The sequence below is a fragment of the Postia placenta genome (genome assembly GCF_002117355.1).
Source record: "Postia placenta MAD-698-R-SB12 unplaced genomic scaffold POSPLAscaffold_12, whole genome shotgun sequence".
Classification (NCBI taxonomy): domain Eukaryota; kingdom Fungi; phylum Basidiomycota; class Agaricomycetes; order Polyporales; family Adustoporiaceae; genus Rhodonia; species Rhodonia placenta.
This window is the reverse complement of record NW_020169843.1, coordinates 697,285-716,766: the sequence shown is the minus strand read 5'-3', so window position 1 is coordinate 716,766 and position 19,482 is coordinate 697,285. Positions and strand designations below refer to the sequence as shown.

Genomic DNA, 19,482 nt, shown 5'->3' with positions numbered 1-19,482 from the left:
CTCTGACAAGACGTTTGGCAGCTAATAATGATGAGGGTGCACAACATGATAGAGCAAATGCAGAACGGCGAGACGTGTTATAAAGCGACTAGTAGTAGATCATAGGGGGCTGGGGGGTACGATGGTCCGCGGGAGGGTACATCTCGTAATGCATGACCTGGGGCGACATGTCCATGTACGTTGGATAGGCATAAGCATCAGGATAATAGTAGGGCTGGTACGCCGGATAAGCCATTGGCTGTTCAGCGACGAGTGGCTGCGGTTGCTCAATATGCTGTAGTCCATTCGGCGCAGCGATGCTCTCTTCATCCAGCGCTTGGGGAGTGCCCATGTCTGTGGGCTGATACAGCTGGGCATCGGGGTACGCCTCGGAACTGGACATCGACGTCCTCAAGCCGGAGGGTCGCGTAGCTTTCTTGCCGTCCGTCCCATCCGGCGCACGAATCTCGATACGGCTACTTTGGCGTGCGGGCGTGAAGAAGGGCACGCCCGTCGCCGGATCTACGAACTGACCAACAGGCGGTGTATGAGGATGTGCAAGGAAGTCGGGCGACACCGTGGAGTGATGGTGCATGTGGGCAGGGACATATGAGTGGGAGGGATGAGGGACGTGGCCGTGCATCATCGGTCGTGGCGTAAACATGGGTGGGGGAGTCGATTGAAGGATCACGGGACGACCGGTAGCGAGCTCATAGGGCATGCCATGGTGATTGAAAGCAACACCTGGAGGCAATGGAACGCCGTATCCGTACGACGGATTGTACGAGGGCGGGGTCTGGGGGACAGGAGAGAAAGAGGTTTGCAGTGGGTGAAGAGCTGGCGGGGCGGGGCGCGGTGCCTCTGTCGACGGCGATGCAGTGGGAGGTGCCTGTGTCGAAAGCGATGGGCGCCGGAGAACCGTCTCCTTTATTATGGGACTAGGCGACGAAGCTGTGGGACGGAGAACAAGCGGGTCCAACGACAAAGGGCTTATGTGTTGCTGTTGACCTCTGGTGTCCAGCTGCTGCGAAGATGGCGTCGAGTGCGATGCATGCGACATGGGATGTACAGACGGAGGGGGCAGCGACGGAGGTGCGGACGGTTCGCTGGGTGGCGAAGCATCTTGTTTCTGTGGTATGGGAATCTCGATCCGCCTGTTCGGAACAATGTTCGGGCGGACCGTGAACACCTCCTCAATGGAGAGCTCTGCCATTGTGGTTGCAGACTCCTCGACATTGACAGCCTCGGCGGGTACCTCTTGCGTCTCCTCCTTAGCTTTCTCCTTGCCCGCTCGCGGGGGAATGCGAACCGTGAAGATCTTCTCCGTTTCATCTTGCAAGAATTCGGAAGGATCCTCAAAGCCAACCTGGGACATAGGATACGAACGAGGAGGTCCTCTGATGATATGCTCAGGACCACCGGGGAGCTTCACACGGTAGCCGGGCCCTTGCCCAGGACGGGGTTTGAGGGCGGGATCAAAGTAGAGGAACGCCTCGTGATGCTTCGTCCACTCGCGCTCGGGCTTCATAGCGAACCAAGGCCGGTCGGCTGTCCCGCGACCAAGGAAACCAGGATTCCACCCGCCGCGCCCTCGACCACCGAAGAAGCCGCCTCTCCCACGGAAGGCAAAACCACGCTGGGGCCCGAAACGAGCTGGTTGCTGCTGGTCCTGTACGCGCTGCCGCCGCTGCTCGTCCCGCCGCTTCATCTCCTCGAATCCATCGTGTGTCCATGTCTTTTCGACCGGTGGCACCTCATCCACAACCTCAGCTCCATCAACCTGCTCTTCTCCGAACTCGTCTGTGTCATTGGGAGGACGTCCACCAGCGAATCCTCCCCGACCACCACGGCCGCGCATCGTGAAAGCGCTCCGACCACGCCCACGAGACTGCCATCGACCACGCCACCATCCGCTGAGACTACGAAGATCCTTGTCCAGCAGGCGGTCATCATGTCCCCAGAACTCACCCACCTTCGGCACGAATGAAGGGTCTGTCTCCAGCCGCTGCTGGTATGCCTGTCTGGCTGTCTGGCCACGCGAGCGATTCTGGCGATGCTCGTCTGAGCGCTCGAAAGAAGTCGCCTCCTCCAACTGCTCATGCGCATCATCATCATCAGGCTCCTCGGCGTGGTGAGGAGGCGGTGATGCTAAGGGCGGCGCAGGAGGAGCAGACGTCGACCTCTGCGCATCAGACCGTTTTCCTTGTTTGTGCACCTTGCGCGAGCGAGGGGCAGAGACAAGGTGTTGGTCGAGCGGACTGCGCCCGAGGTCAGCAAAATCGATGACAGGGAGATCCTCCGTGCCATTCGCATGTTCGGACGCGACCATGTCCGCCCAGTCCGTTGTGGCGACAAACGGGCCGGATTCAACCTGCTTCGGCGTGATGCCGTTTGCAAGAGAGACACGACCATCAAGCTCGGGAGGCGGAGGACTTTGTGTCGTGCTTGGGGTGACGACTTCCGACCGTCCGTTCAGGTGATGATCGTCCGACAGGGACTCTGTCTCCGACTCCGAGTCGACAGAAGAGTCGTCTGTGTCGTCGTCCGATGTGATCTCCCGCACGATTTCATCATCGCTCTCGGCTCCATTGACTGCTCTCCCGCGCCGTTTCACGATCCTAGTCTTTCTCCGGTGAGAAGAAGCGTCGACAGCAGATTTAGTTGATGATAAAGCGGCAGGCATGATCTGGGAAGCGAGACCAGAAGTGAGGCTAACACGCAGCACAATTCGGCAAGGCAGACCTACTTAGAAATGAAAAGAGGTTGCTATGTGTGATGAAAGAGCGAGCCGGCGTGGAAAGCGAGGGCGTCGTGAGTGGCGATGAGGAAGATGCCTCGGGGCAGCGAGGAGCGCGGCGTCAGGCCAGTGCGCCGCCCGATTTGTCAGCACGAGTCACCTTCTCTTGTTCCCGCTCCCGCAGTCCCTTTGGCGCGCCTCCACACCGCTCGGCTTTGCAGTCCCTGCAGTAAGTACGACGGTCAGATATCCGTCAGCCTTTGTACGGTTGCTATGTTTTCTGAGCAAAAGTCGACTTGACGTGTTCAGTTGTGGCGAATTTCTTGGAGGGCTTTCGCGGCGCAGGCTACATCACTCTATCGAAGGTCCGAGGGTATTGAGAATGTGCGATACTGAGCCACGCTGCTTAGTTCACCTCTCGGATAGGACCGTTCACCGTTGTATGCTCGATCTGGTGGTGAGCAATCCTACACAATCGAAAATGCATACTCTTTGAATTGTCTCAGCGCCTCCTGAGCTTGTCCGCTCGTCTCGAACATCTTAAACAGACAACGGCATAGAATCACTTGCTGGATTCTCGGCTAAGGGATCAAGTACTTTTGATGTGCAATGCAACATCACTTTATCCGTCTTCTGGAAAGTTCCTTTGCGACATAAATATGGTGTTTCTACGGTGGCATATGTGAAACGCTGCGAGAGGAATATGCTTTATCCCATGTGTGCCATGCGTTCATTCTGCAGCCCCTTTGAACACACAACATGACGTACCTCCCATTTATGATTGACTATGGTCCCGAATGTTGCCGACGCCCCGAGAAATCGTAAGTACTAAGGGGCGTTTGAGTCAAAATTGCTGATTCTCAGTGCTCCTTTCATTGCGTCAAGGGTGCGATTGCTTTTCTCCTCCGAAAGATGGTCGCCAACTTACATAGCTCACGCAGGTCTGCCCTCCCTAGATCACTGACAGTATGAATGCTTGGATGACTGCGTTCCACCAAGCACCATCGGGATAACACAGATAAAGTGAATGCCAGTGAATGTCATGTTCAAGCTTCAAGGTTTCTCACCTCTCAGCGATGTCGACCACGTTTCCCGCTACTAGATGATCCATCAGTGAGTATCTGACAGCAATTCAGGGCATTCCTTTGGATCAAGGTTTACTCGAACGCTATGGTCGCCTTCAGGCCTCACTCCCTTGAATCATGAATACTAGAATTGCAAAGAAAAAATTGATTGGCCAAACGAGTGACAAACGGGACCATTAGTCAGGGACTATACGTTAGTGCTGCGCTAGCAATGGGGGCTAGAAAGATCTGATCCCATCCGACGACAGATGATTTACGCCGTGATCCCTGCCTTCTTCATCTGCTCCTCACACCAGTCCCACAGTTTCGCGCGCAGCGCAGGATCATCGGCCTGAGGTGGAAACAGTGCCTGGTTAACGGAGGCGGACAACACAAATAGACCACATACCTCGCTGCGGAGGACATGGCCCCTCCTTGCCCAAGGGAAGAAGTACCGACCCGAGTCCTCCTTGGTGACCTCCGGCGACGTGCACGCGTACAGCTGGGTTAGGGCGCCGTACGAGACGGGATACTTCAGCTTCGCCATGAGGGTCTGTTGTACTCTCAGCGTTACTGCTTGCAAGTCCGCGAAATTCGGGCACCACTTACGTTCGGTGTGATTAGAGAACCTTTTTGGTGCGTCCACAAGCCGGTGTCAATGTTTCCCGGGCTGACAGCCGCAGAGATGATGCCTGTGTGCAAATGAACGATCAGTACGCGTCTGCCGTGAGCGCGCGCGTTTCCACCTACCCTGGTCAGTGTATCGACGCGCGAGCTCTCGCGCGTAGACGAGATCGCCAAGCTTTGACTGCGCGTAGCGCAGGTACCTAGATCCTTTGGACAGGTCGTCAAATCTGATGCCGCCCTGTCACAAGCGTGGTCAGGGTGTGAGCGATTATTCTCACACAATGGCAGGACATACTAATGGACACCATCCATGCGCCATGGAGGACACATTGACTACACGAACTGTGCCGTCTGGAGTCTCTTTTGTGGTCTTAAGCAGCGTTGGCAATAGTAAACGCGTTAGTACGAAGGGCCCCAGTACTATTAAACTGGTCAGAATGCAGCTGAAGTTTGAAGAATTGAAGCTTACCGTTTGTAGCGAATTGGAGGTCAATGCCCATGGGGCCCTTCAGGCCTTCTGGAGGCATCATAATGCCGGCATTATTCAGTAGAATGTCAAGTCTGGTTTCCTTGCTACAGACGCGTTCAGTTTAGGCCAAGCTGTTCCTAAGGAACGTGATGTGTACCTGGTAAATTCATCCACGGCGCGCTTCACGCTTTGCAAGTCGTCCAGGCTCAATACCAGCAGCACGGCCTCGCCGCTAGAATTCTGCAACTTTGCCAATTCGTCGTTGATTTTCTGTACGGCTGCAGTGCCTTTCTCCTGCGAGCGGGCGGTCGCATAGACCTTTGCTCCATGGGAAGCAAGAATGCGCGCAGACTCAAAGCCCAAACCTGTGTTGGCACCTGTACACGTACTGAGCGTTACAGTGAAGTACTACATTATTGATGGTACGCACCGGTTACTATTGCAACTTTCCCAGTGAGGTCGGGGATTTCCTCGGCCGACCACTGCCAGGTACGTTAGGACAATCATCTCCCAGGACATGAAAACTTACCGTAGGCTTTGGAGGAAAGACTTCCTTGTAGAGAAGCGCGAGCCTGGAGGGCAAGCAGAGGGCGAGGGGGAAGTGTACATTGACCATTGTGTAGTTTGATGATGTCCAAAAAGGTGGGGGGAAAACGGTGTCAACGGACATTCGTTTATATAGTGCCCATTGAACCCACCAACAGCTGGCAATCTGCACCCTTGACTTCGGTTCCAGCAGCGAGAAACTTGCTTGCAAAATCGCGATGTGCAGTATGACCAAACGTGTTGGCCGATCGCTGAATCATGGCGCTTTCATAGCCTCAGATCACTGTCTCGATCGTGGTCCGATGCGAACTCCGCGGGTGCCTAGAGGACCCCTGAATATAGGGGGGAGCCCTGATCCCAATTTCTCAAATTTGGGTCGATTTGTACGGCGGAAAATTAGCGTTTTGGCCTGATATGTCCGGAAAAATCTAGCTGCCGCCTGATTCCGGTCAAAATGTCTGGAATTTGTATCTTTTCGTACCAGGCTGTCGAAAATGGATCAGGGTTCCCAAAAATACACTTTCGCCCCCCGAGTTTGATTCTGACGTCGTAATGAGGACTGGACACTTGTACCATGTAGCATCAAAACATGAAGTCTTTTCAAGCATCTTTGCCTTCTGAATCTGAGTGATCACCATTGCGCGCCTTTGCTTTAGAGGTGGTTGCTCCTTTGCCTTCATGCGCGCAGTACCAAGTATTTCGACTGATACGAGATAGGCAGTTGGGTGCCACTGAAACAGGTACTCGACAGCAAAGAAAACAATCTGACGAGAAGTGGGCAAACGAGAGGCACTTAAGTTGTCTTGAGCACGACGCGACGCGACGTCGTGGGATCGTCCGTATGCATGTCACGTGATGGAGGATGTTCAAACCGAGCATACTTAAGCGCGGGGCAGGCTTGTCCGATCAGGATATGTCTGGAAATCGTACCAGGGATGAGGGTTACGACAGACCGATTTTGTCGGGAAAAAAACAGGGATCAGGGTCCAAAATCGCCCAGATTTGTCCGGATTGGGATCATGGTTCCTCCCCTATATCCAGGGGTCCTGTGCCTAGCCAATGCCTTGAGTCTCGCCGCGGCAAATAGAAACGTAGGGTCTCTGTTTCGGGGGGTCATCTGAGCCTTGCAAGAAGGCATCTCGTCCGCTATGATCTAAAGTTGAAGTTGACAACGTGCATCGTGCTGATAGGGGGAGACGAGACGCGTCCAACATACGAAATAGCGAGTAGCACCAAGTTCACCCGGTACTCCGACTCAGTTTCAAGCACGACCGCCGACCGCCCACGTCGGTATTGGGAACGTCTATGTCGCAGGCGTATACACAAGTCTTCAGCACCACACATCGTCCCAAAGTGTCGCAGTCTGCAAACTGGGACTTAACTCGGTGTTCCCGAGTTGAATGACCGTCGCCAGTCTGACAACAAGATCCTTTTCTGGGGAATAAAATTGCTGATAGCGCTACAGAAACACGGCGCTCGGCATGAACAACTCGAGGCCAAGACGGATCTGCGTTGTATCAGCAGAGGCTATAGCGTTCGGGCAAAGAGTGAGCATTCAAGTGACGCGACGTGACGTCGCAGGCACCATCACCTACCATCACGCCTCTTTTGCACATTAATGTTTCACTTGTACCAAGGCCGGTTGGACCTGACTGGACGGCCTTGGATAGTGGTTTCGAGGGTCGGAGGATCATACCTCGGCCCGGAAGCCCTGCATTGGGGGGTGTTTGGCACATAACCTGACCGCCGTTCGAGCCCCATTTCGGGGGTTTGAGATGTAACATTTTCGCCCAGAGGCCCCTTTTTCGGGGATTTCGGAATCGGAGCTCTAGGGAGATTGTCAGGGTTCCTGAAAAAGCGCCTTGTAAACTTGATGGTTTGAACAGCGAGTGCCTAAGTACCTGGGGCTTTCGATAAAGCTGCACAGCACGTCTTCGTCATTGATGCAGATCACCGTCCCTTCCCTCTATGCTCGTATCGGACTCGATTCCATGCGGTGGCTGTTCTAGATACTGCCATTCAAGATGCCGGAAACACAAGACGGCGGTGTTACTAACACCCTGCGCGCAGGGCGCGTCTGTAAATGCGACCCATGTGACTTGGATATTGCAGCACGTGGGAAAGACGCGGTACTACGCGTTATTTGGGCGGGCGATGTGCGTGTGGGTCCAGCGCGTCGTCAGTTTTCCACGGTTCGAGTTCAAGTTGGTCGCGAGGCTGGATTGGGATCTTCGTCCTTCTCGTTTTCCTCGACCTCGACTTGTGCTCTGCTCGACGGTTCACGAAGGCCTTACGCCAATCACGCTCAACGCCACCGACGCTCCCTCAAGACCACGCCTAGGTAATCACGAACAATATGCTTCCTCTCATCCCCGCTCTCGCCCTTGCTTTCGTGTCTTTCCTATCTTCGGCTTTCGTCATTCTCCGTATCATAGTTCCAATTTTGCCACCGCATCCCCTTAGCCGTCGAGTCCGTCCGGTGAGCTTTCCGTTCTTCACCGAGTCGTTGTAAACTGACTTCATAACCTTCAGTCTGAGTTTGGCCTTCCTAACTTCCGCTCTCTTTCCTCCGCAGACAAGAGCCATGTCTGGCTTGCTTCTTTCGATGTCGTGGCCCTCATACTGTTCGCCTGGCAAGTGATATCGGAGTCTTTGGGTTCCTCCCCAGACTACTCTGCGGCCCATGACCCTGCCACTGCTGTCCGACTCTGGCTCGTACTTACGCTGCGGCAGACGTGTCTTCTTGTCATCGCCGTCCTGACTCTCGTGCACGTCCGCATGGGTCGCTCCGTGGCGCTGGGAAAGAGACATTGGATGCTCTGGGCACCTACATTTCTGCTCGTTGCGACCTCGACGGCTCTCGCCGCCGTGCTGTCAGCGACGGCTGTGCCCAGCTTCTTCATGGGCTTGTTTGCGTACTCCACTACCCTTGCCATCTCCAGTAGTGTCGCGTTCGTATGTCTCATGGCCACTTTCATTATGATCCGCCGCAACCTTGCCACTCTCAACGAGATCAGGGACCCTTGGCCTCGCGCACAAATGGAGGAGCTTCCTCGCCCGTCGTTTGCCACTGAGGATATCGATGCGCTCAAGGACGGCAGCTCATGGATTACCTCGCGCGCCAGCTCACGCCGTGAATCAATCTCCGCGTTCTCCTTCTCGACCCGCCACTCCGCCAAGCCGTCAACCGGGAGCGTGCGCATCGCAGCGACGAACCCCGCCATGGCGTCGCAGCCCTCAGTTGCGCCCAAGTCGTCGTTCTGGTTCAACCCTGCGACACCCTACTCGGGTCTCGGCCGCGAGTCTCCCGTGCCCCCTGTGCCGCCGCTCCCGTCACCGTACCGCACTGGGTCGTCGCCGACGTCCGCGCAGTTCCATGACGACCCGGACCCGTTCAGGAGCGAGCCTCGCGACCGCCCTCTTGGTTCGCAGGCATCATGGCTTACAGAGAACTCTTCGTACCAGCCTACATTGACGGCGTGGTCGTTCCCCACGAGTCGCCCAAGCTCACCTCCGCCCAGCGCAACCACCCCTGGCCCTCAAACAGAGCTGCTTCCGTCGACTACGGCTGCACGCTCCACGCCTATCATGGCTAATGCTCAGGTTTTGGGTGGTTATGGATATGACACGGAGAAGCACACGAACGGGTTGGCCCTAGCACCTGCTGCTGATATCGACGTTTCGGTGAAGCGCACTATTGGTTGGCTTATCACCATCTGGATCCCTCAGGTATGCTGCGATGTTATGGTTATTGTCCATTTTCTTATCAAGGCTACTATTTCAGGCGATGGCTCTCCCGTATTTCTTCACTGTTACTCAGCAAGCCCCCATTGCGTCTTCTCCTGCAGCGATCCTTTTGATCCTGTCGGTGACACTGTCTTCTCCTCTGCTCGCCTTGCACCTCCTGCTCCGCTCTCCCCTCCCCATCCCGTCTGGTCTATTTGACACCTACAACGACCCGCCCTCTGCTGTCATGCGCGCACCCTCTCCTCAGAGCATCCCATCTCTCACGTTCTCGCACGACTACAAGCGCAGTGGCAGTGTCACCGTCGTAGAAGGCCGCCGTAGTGGTGACGTCTGGGTGTCCAACGGCGACGCCATTGGCGGCAAGACCAAAGTCGGCCGCGCGCTCAGTCTGCTACAGCCCGTCCCGCGACTTGCTGTCTTGCCCGTCGAGAATATCCAGGAGGCCCAGCGCACGCCGCCGCTGCCCATCCAGGACGTGCCCAAGAGCCCATTGCCCGTCCCAGCGACGCCGCAGTCGGAGAAGAGTGAGGAGCTTGGCCACCATCGCACGCGTAAAGAGTCCAAGGCATCATCGTACTACTCGGGAGGGAGCGAGGCACTTGCGACGCAGATCATGACCGCACAGAAGCATTATTCCTCACTCGCGATGACACTCATGCTCCCGCCCTCTCCAGATCGCCGTGTGTCGCTTGATGAAGGCGCCGTCGCGGCGGCTGCTACGGGTGTGGAGCCGTCCCAGGCAGATACGCCCCGTCACTCGCAGCATCTGCGCACGCGCTCAGTGTCCTCGATCACTGGTGGTAGCACTCCAGGCTCACCGCGCTTCCCAATGAGCCCACCGCCTGCGTCGCCGCTCCCTCCCACTCCGCCGTCGATCAGAGAGCTGCGTGAGCGCCAGGCGCGCATGATCAGCCACAGCAAGTCCCAGTCCCAGTCGTCGTCTCTGCTCAACTACTCCTTCCGTCCAGTGGAGGGTGATGACGTCGGTGCCATCGACTCGCTGTCCGCGGGTGTCCTTCCATTGCTTGTGCCTGGCTTGACGGTTGGCTCGGATATGAAGGTGCATGAGTTCATGTGGGACACGCCTGCTTCGGTCTCGAGCAAGAGCAGCAGAGGATTCAGGTTTTCTCGGCTCTCGAAGAATGTGCCGCAGGAGCTTGGAGGTATTTCCTCCGAGTTCTCGTCGCCGGAAATGCACTCTACCCCGCCAGTACGAAAGGCTGTCACTACCCGTCAGAGGAAGACTTCGGCCCACAAGAGGAACCACTTCAGTCTTCCCAGGTTCGTTTTGTCTTTACCTTATCAAGCGCTTTCGTGCTCACTGTCTGTTCCTCGTAGTCTGAGTCTCGGAAAAGATGGCATCCATTCGTTCTCGACTTGGCGTAACGATCTGAACCGTGTGTTGGACAACGCGGCTGGACAGCACCTCACAGTTGCAACCTCCGAAACCACTCGGAGGAACACGGTTTATGGTGGCGAGATCATAACCAGCACAGTTACCTTGCTCAATGCCGTCAAGGAGGAAGAGGAGAGTGCACGTCCCCAGTCTCCCCCCGCCACTGCTAAGGAACGCCCTGCCTCAACACACACCTTTGGAGAGGCGCCGCCTTCGCCTGAGGACGTCCCCACAAACGTGAACACCGCGCGCAACTCACTGGCGACGCTGATCACCGCCCTCGACCAGGAACTCCGCCTCCCGCTGCCAAGCTCTTCTGCCTCCGAAGTCACACTCTTCGACTTCGACACATCGGGACCGCTCGCCGCCAGCACCCCACATGACGCGCCGAAGGCACGCTCATCGTCCACGCAGGTCCCGCCGCTCCCACAATCCAGCGTCGCCAAGAGTAGCCGCCGCTCGAGCATAGTCTACATCCGGTCTGACGAGAACGCTGCACCCACAGGCCGCGTATCCCCCGTCGTGCGCCCGCTCATTCCCAAGGCGCGTGCGAAGGCCGACAAGCCTAAGGGAAAGATCGGTTTGCGCTCGCTGTCGCTCCTGCAGGATAGGAACACGAATGTTGGCTCGCCAGCTACTGAGACGCGCGGGCTTTCGTTTTCCAAGAAACAGAAGCAGAAGCAGGTTGCAGCCGATGAGAATGCGGCCCCGGGTACGGGTGCAGGTGCACGAGCCAAGGGCTTGAAGCCGCTCCGCCTCATCCGCAAGGACACGACGAAGGAGCGAGCTGCACTACGGGAGACCGAGGTCCTCCCGGACGTCGTAGTCCGTCCACCCTCCCAGTACAATGAGTTTGGCTATACATTCCAATGATGAACTCGACGCACGCTTGACTTTTTATTCATGTCAGACAAAAACACTTTTTCGTTTGAAATATGCTCTCTCCCCACGCTGTATCGTTCCATCTCGCTATCTTGCTCGCTGTGATGTGCTCTGAAACGTCTTCCCTATGCTATGCCCATCCTCTCGCTCTCGTGATATCTGATGTTTTCTCGCCATAGCTCTTAGTTTCTGCTTTGCTCTCTAGGTTTTCGCGTATATGTTTTGTTTTCCACGCGCCTGTGGCGCATTGGCTCTTGACGATGCATATAACTTTGCTTTCGCCCAATCGCGTTCGCAAACTGCTATGTAAATAGACGATTTGCGGTACTACGTAGTATCTTCGATCGAGCGCCAGGTCGCCCGAAAAATGCACTTGTCTATGAATTGCTTTATGTGTTGAACGGAGAACGTTGAGTAATGCATCACGCATTGTCATGGCCTATGCCATCTTCACGCCGTAGGGCATACACCAGTACGCCCAAAGAAACAAAAGTATCTCAAGCTCGAAATTAAATCACCAAGCACGTACTTCATTCTCTGATAGCGCAGAATATCGTTCTAAATATGGTGTACAATCTACATCAAAAACCCGGGAAGACAGAGTAATATATAGACGCTATTTTTCCATGAACCTGACCAGGCCGACAATCGTTGCCATGCCTCGCCAGGTTCCAAATACAATAGAAACTAAGTACACATAAAAAGTGATATGATGGTGGGCCGGACCGCACAGTATGCAATCAATGTGCCTTGAGCATTTTTTCTTCACGAATCTTCTTCTCCCGGAGCAAGGCAATCGCCCGAGTGGCCCACGCGAGTCCATCGGCATTCGCGGAATCCACCTCTAGCAGCACGCAGGAAGTAGAGCGCGCAGCCACTACACGGTCTGAGACAGACCAGGAAACCCGTGTTCCAGCCGTGACTTCCGCGAAGCCGAAGGTGTCTCCTGGGAGCAGGGACTCGTCGATTTTGCCTACCGAGGGACAGGCAGTCGCATCATCGCCTGTGGTATCGGACGTACGACGCAGTATTCGGCGGACGACTGCTTTGGTGGACTCTTGTGCTCGTGATACGCTCGTGAGAATAGTGTCCTTGATTGACACTCGCAGAATAGGCGGATCCGATGATGGTGCGTCGTTCTCGTACAACACGCATCCACGAACAATGAACGAAATGGATGTCACCTCCTCGCCTGCAGTTAGGAGCAAGTGAACACGGATAGTAAAATGAATTTATGATAGGCGGACCTTTGCGGAGGATGACGTCTCCAGGGGCACATTGCCGCACGCGTATGCCCGCAGCCTGTGCGCGGTCTGCAAGATTCGATTCAGACAACGGCAAGTTGTCATAGACGTGCTCCAAATGCTCTTCCAGGAACTGAGACGAGAACTCATTAAGAACATCGGGCGTGCTCAAGGTATTGACGACGCCCTCTGAGTTCTCATTATCTGCAGGTTCAATCTATCAGTTCAGAAACAAGGCTAGAATTCATTGGGCAGACGTACCTGCATCCGAGATAATCGTGACGCGGGTCTCACGCGAGTCTGCAGTCCGCTGCGCTTGTGATGCACACCAATGGATTGCCTCCTTGATGTCCTTGCACGCGGGCACACCCTTGGCGCCTTCTGCGGCAGGCCTATCGATCCACAGGAGGTTGGCACCGCCTCTTCGCAGGTCATGCGCAATGCCTGATCGGTCAGAGATACCACAGAGAACGATGGTTGTTTTGGGCTCCTTCAACGAGAGCTCCCGTGCTTTCCGTTCGAGGAATTCGGCAACAGACGTCTCGAGGCGGTGTACCATGCTGAGGTCGACAAGGATGAAAGATTCCTTCAAGAGCTTTTTCTTCGGCTTCAAGTTCGTTTCCAGAGAGGGTATGGTTGCAAAGACTAGCACATCGAGAGCATATGCCCATCTCAGCGCTAACACATGAGGGGAAAGGTGACACCACCTACAAGCGTAACCAGACAAGCGAACCACCGTAATATCTTGGGTGACGTCGACGGAGCTCGACACACTGCTGTTGTCTTCCATTCCCTTCTTGGTCATAGTAGACGTACCCGCGATAGTCTCGACGTCATTGCCGGAAAAGCCGAGCGAATTGTATGGATGTGCCGTGCTGGAGCCCGCTGTGATATGGGTGCCGCGAGAGTATGGGTTGCGATGGTGTGGCTGGAGCTGGTATTGTTGCTGCATCTCGGCGAGGTCAAATGCGCGGGCACGCTACAGTCAAGCACGGTTTTAGTACAGTGCGCCACACATTTCACATGATCCTTTGACATCTTACCGAGTCGAAGACGCCCCACCCAAGATGAACGACCATTGCAAGAGCTATTCCAACGCCAAAGCCCGGAGCAAACCCCAGGAAAGTGCACGCGAGCAATGTACCTATGACAATGCTCCACTCGCACCAAAGCAGCGCCTTCGTGGACTCCCAGACTGCCTCTGTCATCAACTCGATACCAAGGAACAGGACAAGGGCAGACGCGAGGAGCGTCGGGATGTATGGAAGGATTAAGGAGGAGACGAGGAAGAGGACGATGGTCAGCAGGATGACGAGGATGCCCTCGAAGCGGCCTCCTCCCGCACGTGTAAAAAAGAGCGAGTTGGAAAACACCTATGGCGCAAGCATCAGAGGGGTCACCTAAACCTTACGTAGAACCCAAAGGTGACGTACTACTAGGTTTGGGATGCTTCCTACTACACCTGCGAAGATGTTCGACGCGCCATGTCCCAGCAGTTCGTGATTCATCCCATACGACGGCATGTCCAAAGCCAGTGCGAGCGCAGGGATATATATAGGCAGGTTAAGCACGCCGATTACGACCAGCAACACAATGTCCTTCGTGGCACTCTGCATAGCGGACCACTCGACCTTGTGGAAATCATATAACTTCCAGTAGTTCCACGACGTGCCGATGCCGTGTTGCTTCCGCACAGACTCCTCCACGGTGAAGAACCACCCCTGCGCGGCAAGCTTCGCCATCCCCGCGGTTCCTGCATTGCCGGTTGCGGCAACGATGACCCAGAAGGTGCCGGCGATGACGAGGACATAGACCGGGACGTACAGAGCATGTTGCGTGAATCCACGAGTGAGCTTCTCGAGGCCAGAGGAGCGGATGGACAGGGAAAGAAAGAATGCCGGGAGGACCGAGGCGAAGAGAAGCGGAAGATGGTGGATGCCAAAGAGAACGGTCCCCGCAGACGAAAGGCTAAGCGTGGGGGAAGTAGGTGGCAAAGTGAGCTCTAATCCAAGCAGAAAAAGCGATAGTCCGATGGCGCCTGTGCGTGGAGATGGCATTAGCTCGGTCGCTGCAGAAATGTGGATATGTCGAGTTCACCAATTGTTCCCGTTAAAACAGTCCTCGGGAAGTACTCGACCTACATCAACGCAAATGATCAAGATCAAGATCTCGATTTTATAGATATAAGCGACTTACCAGTCTACCGCAGCCAAGTGCACCCAATGCAATGAATACAAAGCCGGTGAGAAAGCTGGTCATTGCGTATGCAGCCATGACAGTGGGGATGAGGGAAGGACTATCGTCCCCAAGCTTCTGCTGAATGGAGCTGGCGATGCCGCGCAGGAACGGGAGGATCTCGATAAGCATCGAGCCAAGCGCCCCCGGGAACAGCGACCCGCCGAGAGTCATGGCAAGCTGTGAAGTGATGGTACTACCGTCCAAGTAGTTAGTAAAGATACATAAAGGAGCATCGCGATGATAGCGGCGGGAATAGTCAGTGAATACAATTCCATAATCACAGCGCAGCCGTAGCATTTGAGGCACTCCAATTAGCATGAAGTACATTTGTGTCGGAAACGGTCCTGAAGCATACTTGCTCTATGTGCGCCTGATGGACCCACAATCCTATCAGACTAGGAAAGTGATCCAGATCACATTGCTGCCATTTCGCAGCGCTGGAATCCATCAAACTGTGAAGTTGATCGACGGAGGCGCAAAAGGAAGCAGGCAAAGAAGCCCGCATATAGCGCGCTTGTCCATTCGCTTGGCTGGAACACCGTGCACGCTTGTGAAAGACCTAGAGCCTCGTTCTCTGAATATAAACGAAAGGAAGTCGCTAGGTACCAAGCGCAACGCAATGTCTCTAATGCAAACCGAAGTGACTGCCAGGATGAGCGGATGACTCATTGCGCGATTTGAGCCATGCAAAGAGGACAGACCCTGCAAGATGGCAAATAATATAGTATATTCTCCTCCGATGATTACTGGATTGCCGCACAATGGCAAGAACAGTAAACATCAGCGAAGTTGTGCGATGCTACTTATCTGGTGCTCCCAATAGTACAATGTATAGGATAAAGTAAGACAAACCTTGTCAAGTACAAAGACATCCCTTGAACTTGCAAACCGGAGAATGCGGACCCCTGTTCGGCAGTGGGGAATACCAGAAGTCCTGTAGAGACTATGGAGAGCGGCGATGAGAGCTTGAAGGCCTAGCTGGTGCGCGTAACAGCTCACCAGCATCGAGTGTGTTCAACAGTATGCCGAGTAAAACAGCTGGAGCAGCGCGGTATAGTCTTGACGGTGCTGCGCTCAACGCGCGGCGCGTGCGCGTCTTCCAAAGGTCCGCTGTGGCCATTGCAGACGAAGGGTTGGGTGCGGCCGATGAAGGGGGAAGACTACGCAGGGCGCCTGGAATGCTCCTGTGCCGGCCATCACCCATTTGATGCTTTGATGGAATGTTACTTATGCGAAATGGGCGGTGCGTTGTCCTTAATATGGAAACTCCATTGATCCGGGCACTGCACATTATCTGGATTCGCGGTTAGATTCCGTGACAGGACCAATCATCCATCCTTGAGAAGATCCGAGCCTCTTCTTGCATTTCGTCGTACATCGTTCGAAGTAGCCATGTAACACTCATCCTCGGCGTCGACGGCTGCTCCCAATTCACGAGATGCTTACTCAAGTAGTGTTCAGTCACGAGATCGGCATAGCCAGCTCGCACAGGTACCCCCTCTAGCGAACGCGAATCCAGTGTGTGAACGAATGGCGTTGATCAGCAATGCTTGGCCTGCAAGCTTTTGGGGGACCTTACACAACCCTGCCGAGTCTCTTCGTGCGTGATGAAGTTCCTGGTTGCTACACCGATTCACACGCGTACTCACAACATACTTTAGCGGCATGAATCCCCGCGTGTCGCACCCCTGCAGCCGCATGTGTAACCACCATTCTGGGGTCGCGGGCTGATTCAGATGATGCCCGGTGGTCGTCCAACATAGGCCACTCCAGATGTGGCGATGAACAACATTGTGCCGTTGGGCAAGTCGCAACTTGATGTAGGGGCATCCCACCATGGCTAGGTTGGCGATTCGCTGCATTGCAGAGGAATCTCCCACGCAGCGCAGCCGAGAGCGTATATTGCGGTTCCGACGAAGGTGACCCTATAATTTGAAATGTCGCGGTTATTAATGCATTGCAGGCGGACATAAGCGAGCGCCCAATGTCGCATAGCCGGATTTGCAAGGATTCGAGCATGCCGTCTGACCTACTCAAAAGCTGGTAGGTCCCGGCCCGGCTCATCTCACATCATGCTCGCGTGTTGTGTCGCGACGTGCCGCAACTGATCAGAGGCAGTGGTGAAGTACCTATGCCAAGCGTGTGATTTGGAGAAGCTCATACGCGTTTACACCCTGGGCGGACGAGATTAACGTCGAAGACCCTGTGAAGGAGGAGGTTTACCGGTGGGGTGCACAGCTTCAATCTGAGAGGCTGTCAAACGCGGATGCGCTCTTGGAAGCTTCCGGTACCTTGGGCGTGATGCTCAGTTGCGGATGCATCTTCGCTTGAACGGCTTCTCGACAAGTACCGCAAGATACCCATAGCTTGCGATCTACAAATGGTGAGGTGGGATGTACCTAAATATGATCGCTAGATCAAATTCCTGTGCATTTTTCCATGCTGCGAAATTCAAAATTATGATGATGATGCATAGCAGAAACAGAATGCTTGCAGAATGCATCCGTCTTGCCGGCACGGCTTAGGTGAGCCGCGTCCCGCATTTGTTTCAATCACTCTATTTGATGAGTTTGCTTACGCGTAACTAGAACGTGCGTTCGCGACGACGAGAGGTCGGGGCGCAGCTCGGCGCCGCCTGACGTCCCTCCGCTCGGAAGTTGCGAAAAAAGGCAGCAGTGGTCACGGCGTAACAAGACTCACGAATGTGCGTCCAGGCATATAAAAGCTCCCAAGTGTTTTGCGTATCCTCACTTCTCTGCTTGCCCCTTCTGTACTTCAGCTCACTACTATCGCCTCTTCATCTCGTCTGTATTTTCTCTATGTCCACCACCGTCACTATCACCTCCACTGAAAATGATTCCGTCTCGGAGTCCATCGTTCCCCCGGAACATGTCTCTGTGCTCGAGCAGCTTCGGGATTTTAGACAAAAGATCCCACGTGAGCTTCTCGCGAAGTACGAACGACCGACGACTACTCTCGCTGTCAGGTACGTTCATGTCTGCATTTGCATACCACGTCCACTAACGCACCCCATTTGCAGTCAGATCTTTGGGGATTGGTTGGCAGCGATCATTGGCTGGCAGGCATATGTTTGGCGTCCTAATGCCTGGACCTTTACGTTCGCCCTCCTCCTCATGGCCTGGTCTCAACGCGGTATCTCGAACTTAGCGCACGACTGTAATCACTACAATTTGTTCAAGCGACGGGTACGTCATCCCGACTGGCCGGGGATTACCCCGAAGCTGACAATACTCCAAACAGATCCTCAACGACGTTGTCGGCGACTTATTTTTAGCACCTGCCCACATGAGCACCGTGCGTTTGCAACGCAAGGCACACACGGCTCACCACCATTACCTGGGCACAAAGGACGACCCCGATCACGGCCTTCACAACGAGACAAGCCTCAAGCACTATAGGGTATGTGTCATGTCCCTCGACGCTGTCTCGGTCTCTGATTTTCCCTTCGTTCTAGAACGGTCGCTTCGACCACAAGACCATCCCATCTCTGTTCTTATATGATTTGCTCGACCCTGTCCTATTTTACTATAATGCAGTCGGCTCGTTCTTCGAGGCTCCCGGCTTGCTCATCGGATGGTGGACTGCTGTCGCCCTGCTCGCCGGGTTCTTCGAACCGCAGCTGTCGTTCTCGCCCGTCCCCTTCGGATGGCGCTTCCTGGCTCTCTGGCACGGCGCGCGCTGCACCATCACCTACGCGATCTACGTTCTCCGCGAGATCATCGACCACTCTGGGCTGCCGTCCACCACGATCCTCGAGTTCACGCGGACGAGCCCGTGCTGCAGGTTGCTGCAGAAGTTCCTGCAGCCACACGACGACAACTACCATCTTTTGCATCACTTGCTCCCTCGCGTGCCCATGGGCCATTTGCACGAGCTGCACGAGTGGCTGGTCGCCAATGTAAAAGAGTACGAGACGGCTAACCGTGAGTATAGACTCCCATGCGATGTTCTCAGAAGCTGACGGAGTGGCATTTTTATTTGGCAGGTTACACCTCGTACTTCACCGGAGACGACGCGTTATTCCTGCAGACTATTCATTGCTACTGATAGGATGTGCAATGATATGTGGCTGTAGCAACCGGACATTAGTCGACTCTGATTTTGCTGTGATGGCACTATTACGCATTCGTACTTGTTACATTTTTGCTATTTTTATCTACGTGCTCTCCTTGCATAGTTGTCGTCTTATTTACTTATGATGTCGGACAGATACACGGGTGGTTGGAATCTAAAATTGTACAGTCATTTAGCCGAGAACTTGAAAGACTGCTTGAGGTTTTGTATCACCTGTGCTGATCAACGTGGTGTGTACCGCCGTCGCCTAAAACTTTTAGATTAATCGCCTCGCCATGTTATTTCTCTTGGAGACTTCACCCAGATGCCTACTCGCCGCAGTCACTATTAAGTGTTGCGGCTGACTAGTGTGTCAACTTCGGGATCGCCTGATAATACCGAGACCAATGACTGTACAGACCGATGACGCCGTTCATCAAGGCGGGCTACGATGGATCTCAACCTGTTCGATCTACGCA

At 54.6% G+C, this 19,482-nt stretch overlaps 5 protein-coding genes across 5 annotated transcripts; 2 read left to right on the top strand and 3 right to left on the bottom strand.

Annotated features, from left to right (window-relative positions):
- Positions 1 to 88: 88 nt before the first annotated feature.
- Positions 89 to 3,255, bottom strand: POSPLADRAFT_1071087 (hypothetical protein; the record flags this gene model as incomplete). The annotated part of the gene is made up of 3 exons (XM_024482422.1): positions 89 to 2,665; positions 2,877 to 2,940; positions 3,206 to 3,255. The coding sequence occupies 3 exons, from the start codon at positions 3,253 to 3,255 to the stop codon at positions 89 to 91; spliced, it is 2,691 nt and encodes an 896-aa protein (XP_024336214.1).
- Positions 3,256 to 4,054: 799 nt separating this feature from the next.
- On the bottom strand, positions 4,055 to 5,492 carry POSPLADRAFT_1035702 (hypothetical protein; the record flags this gene model as incomplete). The annotated part of the gene is made up of 9 exons (XM_024477099.1): positions 4,055 to 4,132; positions 4,190 to 4,333; positions 4,390 to 4,472; positions 4,531 to 4,645; positions 4,703 to 4,827; positions 4,877 to 4,980; positions 5,034 to 5,253; positions 5,307 to 5,358; positions 5,406 to 5,492. The coding sequence occupies 9 exons, from the start codon at positions 5,490 to 5,492 to the stop codon at positions 4,055 to 4,057; spliced, it is 1,008 nt and encodes a 335-aa protein (XP_024336213.1).
- A 2,286-nt stretch (positions 5,493 to 7,778) lies between these two features.
- POSPLADRAFT_1184158 (hypothetical protein) lies at positions 7,779 to 11,829 on the top strand (the record flags this gene model as incomplete). The annotated part of the gene is made up of 4 exons (XM_024489061.1): positions 7,779 to 7,901; positions 7,955 to 9,151; positions 9,207 to 10,450; positions 10,508 to 11,829. 4 exons carry the CDS (start codon positions 7,779 to 7,781, stop codon positions 11,436 to 11,438), a joined length of 3,495 nt encoding a protein of 1,164 aa, XP_024336212.1. The 3' UTR covers positions 11,439 to 11,829.
- A 358-nt stretch (positions 11,830 to 12,187) lies between these two features.
- POSPLADRAFT_1048740 (hypothetical protein) lies at positions 12,188 to 15,100 on the bottom strand (the record flags this gene model as incomplete). The annotated part of the gene is made up of 9 exons (XM_024479584.1): positions 12,188 to 12,420; positions 12,469 to 12,639; positions 12,695 to 12,895; positions 12,953 to 13,336; positions 13,403 to 13,670; positions 13,735 to 14,064; positions 14,125 to 14,659; positions 14,824 to 14,828; positions 14,888 to 15,100. The coding sequence occupies 9 exons, from the start codon at positions 15,098 to 15,100 to the stop codon at positions 12,188 to 12,190; spliced, it is 2,340 nt and encodes a 779-aa protein (XP_024336211.1).
- Positions 15,101 to 17,748: 2,648 nt separating this feature from the next.
- Positions 17,749 to 18,997, top strand: POSPLADRAFT_1059603 (hypothetical protein; the record flags this gene model as incomplete). Its single annotated transcript, XM_024481177.1, has 5 exons — positions 17,749 to 17,915; positions 17,970 to 18,135; positions 18,191 to 18,349; positions 18,405 to 18,873; positions 18,936 to 18,997. 5 exons carry the CDS (start codon positions 17,749 to 17,751, stop codon positions 18,995 to 18,997), a joined length of 1,023 nt encoding a protein of 340 aa, XP_024336210.1.
- Positions 18,998 to 19,482: the final 485 nt, after the last annotated feature.